Below are 16,636 nucleotides of genomic sequence, written 5' to 3'. Positions count from 1 at the left end.
CACATTGTGCCCCATAGCGCCCCACATTGTGCCCCACATGACTCACCCCAGCTATGGCTCCCTCCCTGTTGCTCATGCTCTGCAGCACTGCCCTGTCCAGCCCCAGTTTCAGACTGGCCTTGTCGAACATCTCCCGTTCATAGGAGCTGCGAGTGATGAGGCGGTAAACCTTGACTGCCTTACACTGGCCTATGCGGTGGCAGCGAGCCTGGGCCTGGGGTATAGAGACATATAGAGACACATATGGATCCATAGGGACACATAGAGACCAATAGAAACACATTGGGACCCATAGGGATACATAGACACACATAGGGACACATAGGGAGCAGGTAAACCTTGACGGCTTTAACCTGGCCTATGCGGTGGCAGCGAGCCTGGGCCTGGGGTATAGAGATACATTGAGACCTATAGATCACCATAGGGACACATAGATATCCATAGGGATCCATAGGGAGACATAGAGACACATAGAGACACATTGGGACCCATAGATATCCATAGAGATCCATAGAGACCCATATGGATCCATAGAGACACATATAGACCCATACAGACCCATAGACCCACAGAGACCCATAGAGCCCCATAGAGATCCATAGGGACACATAGAGAGACATAGGGAACCATAGGGATCCATAGGGACACATAGACACACATAGGGAGCAGGTAAACCTTGACGGCTTTAACCTGGCCTATGCGGTGGCAGCGAGCCTGGGCCTGGGACATATAGAGACATATAGATTACCACAGAGAGCCATAGGGATCCATAGGGACACATAGAGACCCATAGAAACACATTGGGACCCATAGATATCCATAGAGACCCATATAGATCCATACAAACCAATAGACCCACACAGACCCATAGCGCCCCATAGATCACCATACAGACCCATAGGGACACATAGAGATCCATAGGGATCCATAGAGACACATAGAGATCCATAGGGACACATAGGGACACATAGAGACACATAGGGATCCATAGGGACACATAGGGACACATAGGGAGCAGGTAAACCTTGACGGCTTTAACCTGGCCTATGCGGTGGCAGCGAGCCTGGGCCTGCATATAGAGATACATTGAGACCTATAGATCACCATAGGGACACATAGGCACACATTGGGACCCATTGAGATCCATAGAGATCCATAGAAACACATTGGGATCCATAGAGAGCCATAGACACACATAGGGAGCAGGTAAACCTTGACGGCCTTAACCTGGCCTATGCGGTGGCAGCGAGCCTGGGCCTGCATATAGGGACATATAGAGACACATATGGATCCATAGGGACACATATGGATCCATAGAGACCAATAGAAACACATTGGGACCCATAGATATCCATAGAGATCCATAGGGAGCCATAGAGACACATAGAGAACCATAGGGACACATAGGGACACATAGGGAGCAGGTAAACCTTGACGGCCTTGACCTGGCCTATGCGGTGGCAGCGAGCCTGGGCCTGCATATAGAGATACATATAGAGACCTATAGATTACCATAGGGATACATAGGGACACATAGAGACACATTGGGACCCATAGATATCCATAGAGATCCATAGAGACCCATAGATACACATAGAGACACATAGAGACCCATATAGATCCATACAGACCCATAGACCCACACAGACCCATAGAGACCCATAGAGACCCATAGACACCCATAGGGATCCATATAGAGCCATAGGGACACATAGGGACACATAGACACACATAGACACACATAGGGAGCAGGTAAACCTTGACGGCTTTAACCTGGCCTATGCGGTGGCAGCGAGCCTGGGCCTGCATATAGGGACATATAGGGACATATGGATCCATAGGGACACATAGAGACACATAGAGACACATAGGGATCCATAGAGAGCCATAGGGACACATAGGGAGCAGGTAAACCTTGACGGCTTTAACCTGGCCTATGCGGTGGCAGCGAGCCTGGGCCTGCATATAGGGACATATAGAGACATATAGATCACCATATAGATCCATAGGGACCCATAGAGACACATAGAGATCCATAGAGACACATTGGGACCCATAGATCAGCATACACACACATAGGGAGCAGGTAAACCTTGACGGCTTTAACCTGCCCGATGCGGTGGCAGCGAGCCTGGGCCTGCATATAGGGACATATAGAGACACATATGGATCCATAGGGACACATAGGGACACATAGAGACCCATAGAAACACATTGAGACCCATAGGGACACATTGGGACCCATAGATCACCATAGAGACCCATACAGAGCCATACGGATCCATAGAGACCCATATAGATCCATACAGACCAATAGACCCACACAGACCCATAGCGCCCCATAGATCCCCATAGAGACCCATAGGGATCCATAGAGAGCCATAGGGACACATAGAGACACATAGAGACACATAGGGACACATAGAGACACATAGAGACACATAGAGACACATAGAGACACATAGGGTCCCCATACAAACCGCATAGAGACCCTATAGAAACCCATAGCGACCTATAGACCCCATATAACCCCACAGCCCCCCCACATCTGCAGGTCATTCTGTGGGTTCCAGTCCAAGTCCAATATGATGCAGGTGTCAGTAGTGGTCACATTGATGCCCAGCCCCATAGACCCCATAGACCCTATAGTGCCCCATAGACCCCATAGTGTCCTATAGACCCCATAGATCCTATACTGCCCTATAGACCCCTATACTGCCCCATAGACCCCATAGTGTCCTATAGACCCCATAGATCCTATACTGCCCTATAGACCCCTATACTGCCCCATAGACCCCATAGTGTCCTATAGACCCCATAGATCCTATACTGCCCTATAGACCCCTATACTGCCCCATAGACCCCATAGTGTCCTATAGACCCCATAGATCCTATACTGCCCTATAGACCCCTATACTGCCCCATAGTCCCCATACACCCTATACTGCCCCATAGCTGCCCCATAGTGACCCATAGCTGCCCCATAGCTGCCCCATAGTGACCCATAGCTGCCCCATAGTGACCCATAGCTGCCCCATAGCTGCCCCATAGTGACCCATAGCTGCCCCATAGTGACCCATAGCTGCCCCATAGCTGCCCCATAGTGACCCATAGCTGCCCCATAGCTGCCCCATAGTGACCCATAGCTGCCCCATAGCTGCCCCATAGTGACCCATAGCTGCCCCATAGCTGCCCCATAGTGACCCATAGCTGCCCCATAGTGACCCATAGTGACCCATAGCTGCCCCATAGCTGCCCCATAGTGACCCATAGCTGCCCCATAGTGACCCATAGCTGCCCCATAGCTGCCCCACACCTGCAGGTCGTTCTGTGGGTTCCAGTCCGAGTCGAAGATGACACATGTATCAGCTGCCGTCAGGTTGATGCCCAAACCTCATAGTGACCCATAGAGCCCATCCTGCCCCATAGCTGCCCCATAGTGACCCATAGCTGCCCCATAGTGACCCATAGCTGCCCCATAGTGACCCATAGCTGCCCCATAGCTGCCCCATAGCTGCCCCATAGTGACCCATAGTGACCCATAGCTGCCCCATAGCTGCCCCATAGCTGCCCCATAGTGACCCATAGCTGCCCCATAGCTGCCCCATAGCTGCCCCACACCTGCAGGTCGTTCTGTGGGTTCCAGTCCGAGTCGAAGATGACACATGTATCAGCTGCTGTCAGGTTGATGCCCAAACCTCATAGTGACCCATAGAGCCCATCCTGCCCCATAGCTGCCCCATAGCTGCCCCATAGCTGCCCCATAGTGACCCATAGCTGCCCCATAGTGACCCATAGCTGCCCCATAGTGACCCATAGCTGCCCCATAGTGCCCCATAGCTGCCCCATAGCTGCCCCACACCTGCAGGTCGTTCTGTGGGTTCCAGTCCGAGTCGAAGATGACACATGTATCAGCTGCCGTCAGGTTGATGCCCAAACCTCATAGTGACCCATAGAGCCCATCCTGCCCCATAGCTGCCCCATAGTGACCCATAGCTGCCCCATAGTGACCCATAGCTGCCCCATAGCTGCCCCACACCTGCAGGTCGTTCTGTGGGTTCCAGTCCGAGTCGAAGATGACACATGTATCAGCTGCCGTCAGGTTGATGCCCAAACCTCATAGTGACCCATAGAGCCCATCCTGCCCCATAGCTGCCCCATAGTGACCCATAGCTGCCCCATAGTGACCCATAGCTGCCCCATAGTGACCCATAGCTGCCCCATAGCTGCCCCACACCTGCAGGTCGTTCTGTGGGTTCCAGTCCGAGTCGAAGATGACACATGTATCAGCTGCCGTCAGGTTGATGCCCAAACCTCATAGTGACCCATAGAGCCCATCCTGCCCCATAGCTGCCCCATAGTGACCCATAGCTGCCCCATAGTGACCCATAGCTGCCCCATAGTGACCCATAGTGACCCATAGCTGCCCCATAGTGACCCATAGCTGCCCCATAGCTGCCCCATAGTGACCCATAGCTGCCCCATAGTGACCCATAGCTGCCCCATAGTGACCCATAGCTGCCCCATAGCTGCCCCATAGTGACCCATAGCTGCCCCATAGCTGCCCCACACCTGCAGGTCGTTCTGTGGGTTCCAGTCCGAGTCGAAGATGACACATGTATCAGCTGCCGTCAGGTTGATGCCCAAACCTCATAGTGACCCATAGAGCCCATCCTGCCCCATAGCTGCCCCATAGTGACCCATAGCTGCCCCATAGTGACCCATAGTGACCCATAGTGACCCATAGCTGCCCCATAGCTGCCCCACACCTGCAGGTCGTTCTGTGGGTTCCAGTCCGAGTCGAAGATGACACATGTATCAGCTGCCGTCAGGTTGATGCCCAAACCTCATAGTGACCCATAGAGCCCATCCTGCCCCATAGCTGCCCCATAGTGACCCATAGCTGCCCCATAGCTGCCCCATAGCTGCCCCATAGCTGCCCCATAGTGACCCATAGCTGCCCCATAGCTGCCCCATAGTGCCCCATAGCTGCCCCATAGCTGCCCCATAGCTGCCCCACACCTGCAGGTCGTTCTGTGGGTTCCAGTCCGAGTCGAAGATGACACATGTATCAGCTGCCGTCAGGTTGATGCCCAAACCTCATAGTGACCCATAGAGCCCATCCTGCCCCATAGCTGCCCCATAGTGACCCATAGCTGCCCCATAGTGACCCATAGCTGCCCCATAGCTGCCCCATAGCTGCCCCATAGTGACCCATAGCTGCCCCATAGTGACCCATAGCTGCCCCATAGTGACCCATAGCTGCCCCATAGCTGCCCCATAGTGACCCATAGCTGCCCCATAGCTGCCCCACACCTGCAGGTCGTTCTGTGGGTTCCAGTCCGAGTCGAAGATGACACATGTATCAGCTGCCGTCAGGTTGATGCCCAAACCTCATAGTGACCCATAGAGCCCATCCTGCCCCATAGCTGCCCCATAGTGACCCATAGTGACCCATAGTGACCCATAGCTGCCCCATAGCTGCCCCATAGCTGCCCCATAGTGACCCATAGCTGCCCCATAGTGACCCATAGCTGCCCCATAGCTGCCCCATAGCTGCCCCACACCTGCAGGTCGTTCTGTGGGTTCCAGTCCGAGTCGAAGATGACACATGTATCAGCTGCCGTCAGGTTGATGCCCAAACCTCATAGTGACCCATAGAGCCCATCCTGCCCCATAGCTGCCCCATAGTGACCCATAGCTGCCCCATAGTGACCCATAGTGACCCATAGCTGCCCCATAGCTGCCCCACACCTGCAGGTCGTTCTGTGGGTTCCAGTCCGAGTCGAAGATGACACATGTATCAGCTGCCGTCAGGTTGATGCCCAAACCTCATAGTGACCCATAGAGCCCATCCTGCCCCATAGCTGCCCCATAGTGACCCATAGCTGCCCCATAGTGACCCATAGTGACCCATAGCTGCCCCATAGCTGCCCCCACACCTGCAGGTCGTTCTGTGGGTTCCAGTCCGAGTCGAAGATGACACATGTATCAGCTGCCGTCAGGTTGATGCCCAAACCTCATAGTGACCCATAGAGCCCATCCTGCCCCATAGCTGCCCCATAGTGACCCATAGCTGCCCCATAGTGACCCATAGTGACCCATAGTGACCCATAGCTGCCCCATAGCTGCCCCATAGTGACCCATAGCTGCCCCATAGTGACCCATAGCTGACCCATAGCTGCCCCACACCTGCAGGTCGTTCTGTGGGTTCCAGTCCGAGTCGAAGATGACACATGTATCAGCTGCCGTCAGGTTGATGCCCAAACCTCATAGTGACCCATAGAGCCCATCCTGCCCCATAGCTGCCCCATAGTGACCCATAGCTGCCCCATAGCTGCCCCATAGCTGCCCCATAGTGACCCATAGCTGCCCCATAGTGACCCATAGCTGCCCCATAGCTGCCCCATAGTGACCCATAGCTGCCCCATAGTGACCCATAGCTGCCCCATAGCTGCCCCATAGCTGCCCCATCCTGCCCCATAGTGACCCATAGCTGCCCCATAGCTGCCCCATAGTGACCCATAGTGACCCATAGCTGCCCCATAGCTGCCCCACACCTGCAGGTCGTTCTGTGGGTTCCAGTCCGAGTCGAAGATGACACATGTATCAGCTGCCGTCAGGTTGATGCCCAAACCTCATAGTGACCCATAGAGCCCATCCTGCCCCATAGCTGCCCCATAGTGACCCATAGCTGCCCCATAGTGACCCATAGCTGCCTCATAGTGACCCATAGCTGCCCCATAGTGACCCATAGCTGCCCCATAGCTGCCCCACACCTGCAGGTCGTTCTGTGGGTTCCAGTCCGAGTCGAAGATGACACATGTATCAGCTGCCGTCAGGTTGATGCCCAAACCTCATAGTGACCCATAGAGCCCATCCTGCCCCATAGCTGCCCCATAGTGACCCATAGCTGCCCCATAGTGACCCATAGCTGCCCCATAGTGCCCCATAGCTGCCCCATAGTGACCCATAGCTGCCCCATAGCTGCCCCATAGTGACCCATAGCTGCCCCATAGCTGCCCCATAGTGACCCATAGCTGCCCCATAGTGACCCATAGCTGCCCCATAGTGACCCATAGCTGCCCCATAGCTGCCCCACACCTGCAGGTCGTTCTGTGGGTTCCAGTCCGAGTCGAAGATGACACATGTATCAGCTGCCGTCAGGTTGATGCCCAAACCTCATAGTGACCCATAGAGCCCATCCTGCCCCATAGCTGCCCCATAGTGACCCATAGCTGCCCCATAGTGCCCCATAGCTGCCCCATAGCTGCCCCATAGTGACCCATAGCTGCCCCATAGCTGCCCCATAGTGACCCATAGCTGCCCCATAGCTGCCCCATAGCTGCCCCATAGTGACCCATAGCTGCCCCATAGTGACCCATAGCTGCCCCATAGCTGCCCCACACCTGCAGGTCGTTCTGTGGGTTCCAGTCCGAGTCGAAGATGACACATGTATCAGCTGCCGTCAGGTTGATGCCCAAACCTCATAGTGACCCATAGAGCCCATCCTGCCCCATAGCTGCCCCATAGCTGCCCCATAGTGACCCATAGCTGCCCCATAGCTGCCCCATAGTGACCCATAGCTGCCCCATAGTGACCCATAGCTGCCCCATAGCTGCCCCATAGCTGCCCCACACCTGCAGGTCGTTCTGTGGGTTCCAGTCCGAGTCGAAGATGACACATGTATCAGCTGCCGTCAGGTTGATGCCCAAACCTCATAGTGACCCATAGAGCCCATCCTGCCCCATAGCTGCCCCATAGTGACCCATAGCTGCCCCATAGTGACCCATAGCTGCCCATTGCCCATAGCTGCCCATAGCTCCCATAGTGACCCATAGCTGCCCATAGCTGCCCCATAGTGACCCATAGCTGCCCCATAGTGACCCATAGCTGCCCCATAGTGACCCATAGCTGCCCCATAGCTGCCCATAGCTGCCCCACACCTGCAGGTCGTTCTGTGGGTTCCAGTCCGAGTCGAAGATGACACATGTATCAGCTGCCGTCAGGTTGATGCCCAAACCTCATAGTGACCCATAGAGCCCATCCTGCCCCATAGCTGCCCCATAGTGACCCATAGCTGCCCCATAGCTGCCCCATAGTGACCCATAGCTGCCCCATAGTGACCCATAGCTGCCCCATAGCTGCCCCATAGCTGCCCCATAGTGACCCATAGTGACCCATAGCTGCCCCATAGTGACCCATAGCTGCCCCATAGCTGCCCCATAGTGACCCATAGCTGCCCCACACCTGCAGGTCGTTCTGTGGGTTCCAGTCCGAGTCGAAGATGACACATGTATCAGCTGCCGTCAGGTTGATGCCCAAACCTCATAGTGACCCATAGAGCCCATCCTGCCCCATAGCTGCCCCATAGTGACCCATAGCTGCCCATAGCTGCCCCATAGCTGCCCCATAGTGACCCATAGCTGCCCCATAGTGACCCATAGCTGCCCCATAGCTGCCCCATAGCTGCCCCACACCTGCAGGTCGTTCTGTGGGTTCCAGTCCGAGTCGAAGATGACACATGTATCAGCTGCCGTCAGGTTGATGCCCAAACCTCATAGTGACCCATAGAGCCCATCCTGCCCCATAGCTGCCCCATAGCTGCCCCATAGCTGCCCCATAGTGACCCATAGTGACCCATAGCTGCCCCATAGCTGCCCCATAGCTGCCCCATAGTGACCCATAGCTGCCCCATAGCTGCCCCATAGTGACCCATAGCTGCCCCATAGCTGCCCCACACCTGCAGGTCGTTCTGTGGGTTCCAGTCCGAGTCGAAGATGACACATGTATCAGCTGCCGTCAGGTTGATGCCCAAACCTCATAGTGACCCATAGAGCCCATCCTGCCCCATAGCTTGCCCCATAGTGACCCATAGCTGCCCCCATAGTGACCCATAGCTGCCCCATAGTGACCCATAGCTGCCCCATAGCTGCCCCATAGTGACCCATAGCTGCCCCATAGCTGCCCCATAGTGACCCATAGCTGCCCCATAGTGACCCATAGCTGCCCCATAGTGACCCATAGCTGCCCCATAGCTGCCCCATAGCTGCCCCACACCTGCAGGTCGTTCTGTGGGTTCCAGTCCGAGTCGAAGATGACACATGTATCAGCTGCCGTCAGGTTGATGCCCAAACCTCATAGTGACCCATAGAGCCCATCCTGCCCCATAGCTGCCCCATAGTGACCCATAGCTGCCCCATAGCTGCCCCATAGCTGCCCCATAGCTGCCCCATAGTGACCCATAGCTGCCCCATAGCTGCCCCATAGTGACCCATAGTGACCCATAGCTGCCCCATAGTGACCCATAGCTGCCCCATAGCTGCCCCACACCTGCAGGTCGTTCTGTGGGTTCCAGTCCGAGTCGAAGATGACACATGTATCAGCTGCCGTCAGGTTGATGCCAAACCTCATAGTGACCCATAGAGCCCATCCTGCCCCATAGCTGCCCCATAGTGACCCATAGCTGCCCCATAGTGACCCATAGCTGCCCCATAGCTGCCCCATAGCTGCCCCACACCTGCAGGTCGTTCTGTGGGTTCCAGTCCGAGTCGAAGATGACACATGTATCAGCTGCCGTCAGGTTGATGCCCAAACCTCATAGTGACCCATAGAGCCCATCCTGCCCCATAGCTGCCCCATAGTGACCCATAGCTGCCCCATAGTGACCCATAGCTGCCCCATAGTGACCCATAGCTGCCCCATAGCTGCCCCATAGTGACCCATAGCTGCCCCATAGCTGCCCCATAGTGACCCATAGCTGCCCCATAGTGACCCATAGCTGCCCCATAGTGACCCATAGCTGCCCCATAGCTGCCCCATAGTGACCCATAGCTGCCCCATAGCTGCCCCACACCTGCAGGTCGTTCTGTGGGTTCCAGTCCGAGTCGAAGATGACACATGTATCAGCTGCCGTCAGGTTGATGCCCAAACCTCATAGTGACCCATAGAGCCCATCCTGCCCCATAGCTGCCCCATAGTGACCCATAGCTGCCCCATAGCTGCCCCATAGTGACCCATAGCTGCCCCATCCTGCCCCATAGCTGCCCCATAGTGACCCATAGCTGCCCCATAGCTGCCCCACACCTGCAGGTCGTTCTGTGGGTTCCAGTCCGAGTCGAAGATGACACATGTATCAGCTGCCGTCAGGTTGATGCCCAAACCTCATAGTGACCCATAGAGCCCATCCTGCCCCATAGCTGCCCCATAGTGACCCATAGCTGCCCCATAGTGACCCATAGCTGCCCCATAGCTGCCCCACACCTGCAGGTCGTTCTGTGGGTTCCAGTCCGAGTCGAAGATGACACATGTATCAGCTGCCGTCAGGTTGATGCCCAAACCTCATAGTGACCCATAGAGCCCATCCTGCCCCATAGCTGCCCCATAGCTGCCCCATAGCTGCCCCATAGTGACCCATAGTGACCCATAGCTGCCCCATAGTGACCCATAGCTGCCCCATAGTGACCCATAGCTGCCCCATAGTGACCCATAGCTGCCCCATAGCTGCCCCACACCTGCAGGTCGTTCTGTGGGTTCCAGTCCGAGTCGAAGATGACACATGTATCAGCTGCCGTCAGGTTGATGCCCAAACCTCATAGTGACCCATAGAGCCCATCCTGCCCCATAGCTGCCCCATAGTGACCCATAGCTGCCCCATAGTGACCCATAGCTGCCCCATAGTGACCCATAGCTGCCCCATAGCTGCCCCATAGTGACCCATAGCTGCCCCATAGCTGCCCCATAGTGACCCATAGCTGCCCCATAGTGACCCATAGCTGCCCCATAGTGACCCATAGCTGCCCCATAGCTGCCCCATAGTGACCCATAGCTGCCCCATAGCTGCCCCTCACCTGCAGGTCGTTCTGTGGGTTCCAGTCCGAGTCGAAGATGACACATGTATCAGCTGCCGTCAGGTTGATGCCCAAACCTCATAGTGACCCATAGAGCCCATCCTGCCCCATAGCTGCCCCATAGTGACCCATAGCTGCCCCATAGCTGCCCCATAGTGACCCATAGCTGCCCCATCCTGCCCCATAGCTGCCCCATAGTGACCCATAGCTGCCCCATAGCTGCCCCACACCTGCAGGTCGTTCTGTGGGTTCCAGTCCGAGTCGAAGATGACACATGTATCAGCTGCCGTCAGGTTGATGCCCAAACCTCATAGTGACCCATAGAGCCCATCCTGCCCCATAGCTGCCCCATAGTGACCCATAGCTGCCCCATAGTGACCCATAGCTGCCCCATAGCTGCCCCACACCTGCAGGTCGTTCTGTGGGTTCCAGTCCGAGTCGAAGATGACACATGTATCAGCTGCCGTCAGGTTGATGCCCAAACCTCATAGTGACCCATAGAGCCCATCCTGCCCCATAGCTGCCCCATAGCTGCCCCATAGCTGCCCCATAGTGACCCATAGAGCCCATCCTGCCCCATAGCTGCCCCATAGTGACCCATAGCTGCCCCATAGTGACCCATAGCTGCCCCATAGCTGCCCCATAGCTGCCCCACACCTGCAGGTCGTTCTGTGGGTTCCAGTCCGAGTCGAAGATGACACATGTATCAGCTGCCGTCAGGTTGATGCCCAAACCTCATAGTGACCCATAGAGCCCATCCTGCCCCATAGCTGCCCCATAGTGACCCATAGCTGCCCCATAGTGACCCATAGCTGCCCCATAGTGACCCATAGCTGCCCCATAGCTGCCCCATAGTGACCCATAGCTGCCCCATAGCTGCCCCATAGTGACCCATAGCTGCCCCATAGTGACCCATAGCTGCCCCATAGTGACCCATAGCTGCCCCATAGCTGCCCCATAGTGACCCATAGCTGCCCCATAGCTGCCCCACACCTGCAGGTCGTTCTGTGGGTTCCAGTCCGAGTCGAAGATGACACATGTATCAGCTGCCGTCAGGTTGATGCCCAAACCTCATAGTGACCCATAGAGCCCATCCTGCCCCATAGCTGCCCCATAGTGACCCATAGCTGCCCCATAGCTGCCCCATAGTGACCCATAGCTGCCCCATCCTGCCCCATAGCTGCCCCATAGTGACCCATAGCTGCCCCATAGCTGCCCCACACCTGCAGGTCGTTCTGTGGGTTCCAGTCCGAGTCGAAGATGACACATGTATCAGCTGCCGTCAGGTTGATGCCCAAACCTCATAGTGACCCATAGAGCCCATCCTGCCCCATAGCTGCCCCATAGTGACCCATAGCTGCCCCATAGTGACCCATAGCTGCCCCATAGCTGCCCCACACCTGCAGGTCGTTCTGTGGGTTCCAGTCCGAGTCGAAGATGACACATGTATCAGCTGCCGTCAGGTTGATGCCCAAACCTCATAGTGACCCATAGAGCCCATCCTGCCCCATAGCTGCCCCATAGCTGCCCCATAGCTGCCCCATAGTGACCCATAGTGACCCATAGCTGCCCCATAGTGACCCATAGCTGCCCCATAGTGACCCATAGCTGCCCCATAGTGACCCATAGCTGCCCCATAGCTGCCCCACACCTGCAGGTCGTTCTGTGGGTTCCAGTCCGAGTCGAAGATGACACATGTATCAGCTGCCGTCAGGTTGATGCCCAAACCTCATAGTGACCCATAGAGCCCATCCTGCCCCATAGCTGCCCCATAGTGACCCATAGCTGCCCCATAGTGACCCATAGCTGCCCCATAGCTGCCCCACACCTGCAGGTCGTTCTGTGGGTTCCAGTCCGAGTCGAAGATGACACATGTATCAGCTGCCGTCAGGTTGATGCCCAAACCTCATAGTGACCCATAGAGCCCATCCTGCCCCATAGCTGCCCCATAGCTGCCCCATAGCTGCCCCATAGTGACCCATAGTGACCCATAGCTGCCCCATAGTGACCCATAGCTGCCCCATAGTGACCCATAGCTGCCCCATAGTGACCCATAGCTGCCCCATAGTGACCCATAGCTGCCCCATAGCTGCCCCACACCTGCAGGTCGTTCTGTGGGTTCCAGTCCGAGTCGAAGATGACACATGTATCAGCTGCCGTCAGGTTGATGCCCAAACCTCCCGCTCGGGTGCACAGCAGGAACACGAAGCGCTCCGAGTCGGCGCGGCTGAAGCGGTCGATGGCGGCTTGGCGGAGGTGGCCTCTGACCCGGCCGTCTAGGCGCTCGTATGGATACCTATAGGGTACATATAGGGTGCTATGAGGCATATATGGGGTCTATGGGGCAGGAGGTATCCATAGAGATCAATGGGGGACAATGGGGTTGGTGGTATCCATAGGACGTCAATGGGGATCAATGGGAGTCAATGGGGGTCAATGGAGCATCCTACATCCATAGGATGTCAATGAGAGTCAATGGGGCAGGAGGTATCCATAGGACATCAATGGGAGTCAATGGAGCATCCTGCATCCCTAGGATGTCAATGGAGCATCTGGTACCCATAGGACATCAATGGGGGTCAATGGGTGCTATGGGGCAGCAGGTATCTATAGGGGTCAATGGGGGCTGTGCCCCATGGCTGAAGCGGTCGATGGCGGCTTGGCGGAGGTGGCCTCTGACCCGGCCGTCCAGGCGCTCGTAGGGGTATCTATGGGGTACATATAGGGCACATATAGGGTGCTATGGGGCAGCTATGGGGCAGATGTGGGGCTGGAGGTGTCCATAGAGATCAATGGGGCAGGAGGTACCCATAGAACATCAATGGGAGTCAATGGGAGTCAATGGAGCATCCTGCATCCATACAACATCAATGGGGGTCAATGGGAGGCTATGGGGGGCAATGGAGCAGGAGGTATCCATAGAACATCAATGGGAGTCAATGGAGCATCCTGCATCCATAGGATGTCAATGGAGCATCTGGTACCCATAGGATGTCAATGGGGGTCAATGGGTCAGGAGGTAGCCATAAGACATCAATGGGGGCCAATGGAGCATCCTGCATCCATAGGATGTCAATGGGAGGCTATGGGGCAGGAGGTACCCATAGGACATCAATGGGAGTCAATGGAGCATCTGGTACCCATAGGATGTCAATGGAGCATCCTGCACCCATAGGATGTCAATGGGGGTCAATGGGAGGCTATGGGGCAGGCAGCAGCCATAGGGGCTGAAGCGGTCGATGGCGGCTTGGCGGAGGTGACCTCTGACCCGGCCGTCCAGGCGCTCATAGGGGTATCTATGGGGCACATATGGGGCACATAGAGATCAATAGGGGGCTATGGGGCTGGAGGTATCCATAGAGATCAATGGGGCAGGAGGTATCCATAGGACATCAACGGGGGTCAATGGAGCATCCTGCATCTATAGGACACCAATGGGTGTCAATGGGAGTCAATGGAGCATCCTGCATCCATAGGATGTCAATGGGAGTCAATGGGAGTCAATGGAGCATCCTACATCCATAGGATGTCAATGGGAGTCAATGGAGCATCCTGCACCCATAGGATGTCAATGGAGCATCTGGTACCCATAGGATGTCAATGGAGCATCCTACATCCATAGAACATCAATGGCAGTCAATGGGAGGCAATGGAGCAGGAGGTATCCATAGGACACCAATGGGAGTCAATGGGAGTCAATGGAACATCCTGCATCCATAGGATGTCAATGGGAGTCAATGGAGCATCCTGCATCCATAGGATGTCAATGGAGCATCTGGTACCCATAGGATGTCAATGGGGATCAATGGGTATTATGGGGCAGGATGTATCCATAGGACATCAATGGGAGTCAATGGAGCATCTGGTACCCATAGGATGTCTATGGGGGGATATGGGGCAGGCAGTAGCCATAGGGGCTGAAGCGGTCGATGGCAGCCTGGCGGAGGTGGCCTCTGACCCGGCCGTCCAGGCGCTCATAGGGGTATCTATAGGGTGGATATAGGGTGGATATAGGGTGGATATGGGGTCTATGTGGCATATATGGGGTCTATGGAGCACATATGGGGTCTATGGGGCAGGAGGTATCCATAGGGATCAATGGGAGGCTATGGGGCAGGTGGTATCCATACGACACCAATGGGGGTCAATGGGAGTCAATGGAGCATCCTGTATCCCTAGGATGTCAATGGATGTCAATGGGAGGCTATGGGGCAGTAGGTACCCATAGGACATCAATGGGAGTCAATGGAGCATCTGGTACCCATAGGATGTCAATGGGGGTCAATGGAGCATCCTGCATCCATAGGATGTCAATGGGGATCAATGGGAGGCTATGGGGCAGGAGGTATCAATAGGACATCAATGGGAGTCAATGGAGCATCTGGTACTCATAGGATGTCAATGGGGGTCAATGGGGGCTATGGGACAGGTGGTATCCATAGGACATCAATGGGAGGCTATGGGGCAGGCAGTATCCATAGGGACCCATAGCACCCCATAGAGCCCCATAGAGACCCAATAGAGCCTCCATAGAGCCCCTTTATCCCCCCCATAGCCCAGAGGCAGGGGGCGTGTCCTCCGCTGGCCCCGCCCCCTCGCAGCACTATACCGCCCCCTGGAGGCCGCGCCGCAGCGCTGCCTGCACCCCCCATAGCCCTGCATAGGCACCCTATAGACCCACATAGACACCCATAGACACCCATAGAACCCCATAGACACCCATAGACACCCATAGACACCCATAGAACCCCATAGACACCCATAGACACCCATAGAACCCCATATACACCCCATAGCGCCCCATAGCTGCCCCATAGCGCCCCATAGAGACCCATAGACTGACCTCTTATGTATGAGGTAGTCCTCCAGTATATCCAAGCATCGCACCATTACCCCATAGACCCCCATATCCCCCCATAGAAACCCCATAGCGCCCCATATTCACCCCATAGCTGCCCCATAGAGACCCATATCTCCCCATCACTGCCCCATAGAGACCCATAGCTGCCCCATATCACCCCATAGAGACCCATATCTCCCTATAGCTGCCCCATAGACACCCCATAGAGACCCATAGAGCCCCATAGACTGACCTCTTATGTATGAGGTAGTCCTCCAGTATATCCAAGCACCTGACCATCTGCGAGAACAGCAGCACCTTGTGCCCCCCAGCCCTGAGCTTGGGCAGCAGCTTGTCCAGCAGCACCAGCTTCCCTGCCGAGCGCACCAGGGCCTGCAGAGCCAGCGTCTGTGGGGCAGCCGTGGGGCAGGAGGCGCGGAACTCGGACAGGATCTTCTCCTCTGCGCCTATGGGGTGATATATGGGGTGAGTTATGGGGAGATATGGGGGTCTATGGGGTGAATATGGGGGTCTATGGGGTGGATATGGGGGTCTATGGGGGGCAGCCGTGGGGCAGGAGGCGCGGAACTCAGATAGGATCTTCTCCTCTGCACCTATGGGGTGAGATATGGGGTTATATGGGGTGAATATGGGGGTCTATGGGGTGGATATGGGGTTCTATGGGGTGAATATGGGGGTCTATGGGGTGGATATGGGGGTCTATGGGGTGGATATGGGGGTCTATGGGGTGGATATGGGGGTCTATGGGGTGTATGAGCCAGCGTCTGTGGGGCAGCCGTGGGGCAGGAGGCGCGGAACTCAGATAGGATCTTCTCCTCTGCACCTATGGGGTGATATAGGGCACATATGGGGTGAGTTATGGGGAGATATGGGGTTATATGGGGTTTATATGGGGAGATATGGGGTGATATGGGGTGGATATGGG

The 16,636-nt window shown here is 55.6% G+C and overlaps 1 protein-coding gene across 1 annotated transcript in view; it reads right to left on the bottom strand.

The window, feature by feature from the left end:
- The window catches only part of CHD8 (chromodomain helicase DNA binding protein 8), a gene marked incomplete at its 3' end in the record, with an annotated part of 90,963 nt that overhangs the window by 30,991 nt on the left and 43,336 nt on the right, over positions 1 to 16,636 (bottom strand). Inside the window, exons 20-22 of the mRNA XM_034072505.1 lie at positions 15,944 to 16,157; positions 12,951 to 13,146; positions 47 to 214 (exon numbers count right to left, since the gene is read on the bottom strand). Coding sequence (XP_033928396.1) covers positions 47 to 214; positions 12,951 to 13,146; positions 15,944 to 16,157 — 578 coding nt within the window. The remainder of the gene's footprint in view (positions 1 to 46; positions 215 to 12,950; positions 13,147 to 15,943; positions 16,158 to 16,636) is intronic.

This window comes from Melopsittacus undulatus, chromosome 30, assembly GCF_012275295.1.
Source record: "Melopsittacus undulatus isolate bMelUnd1 chromosome 30, bMelUnd1.mat.Z, whole genome shotgun sequence".
Lineage (NCBI taxonomy): Eukaryota > Metazoa > Chordata > Aves > Psittaciformes > Psittaculidae > Melopsittacus > Melopsittacus undulatus.
This window is presented reverse-complemented; position numbering and strand designations above follow the sequence as displayed.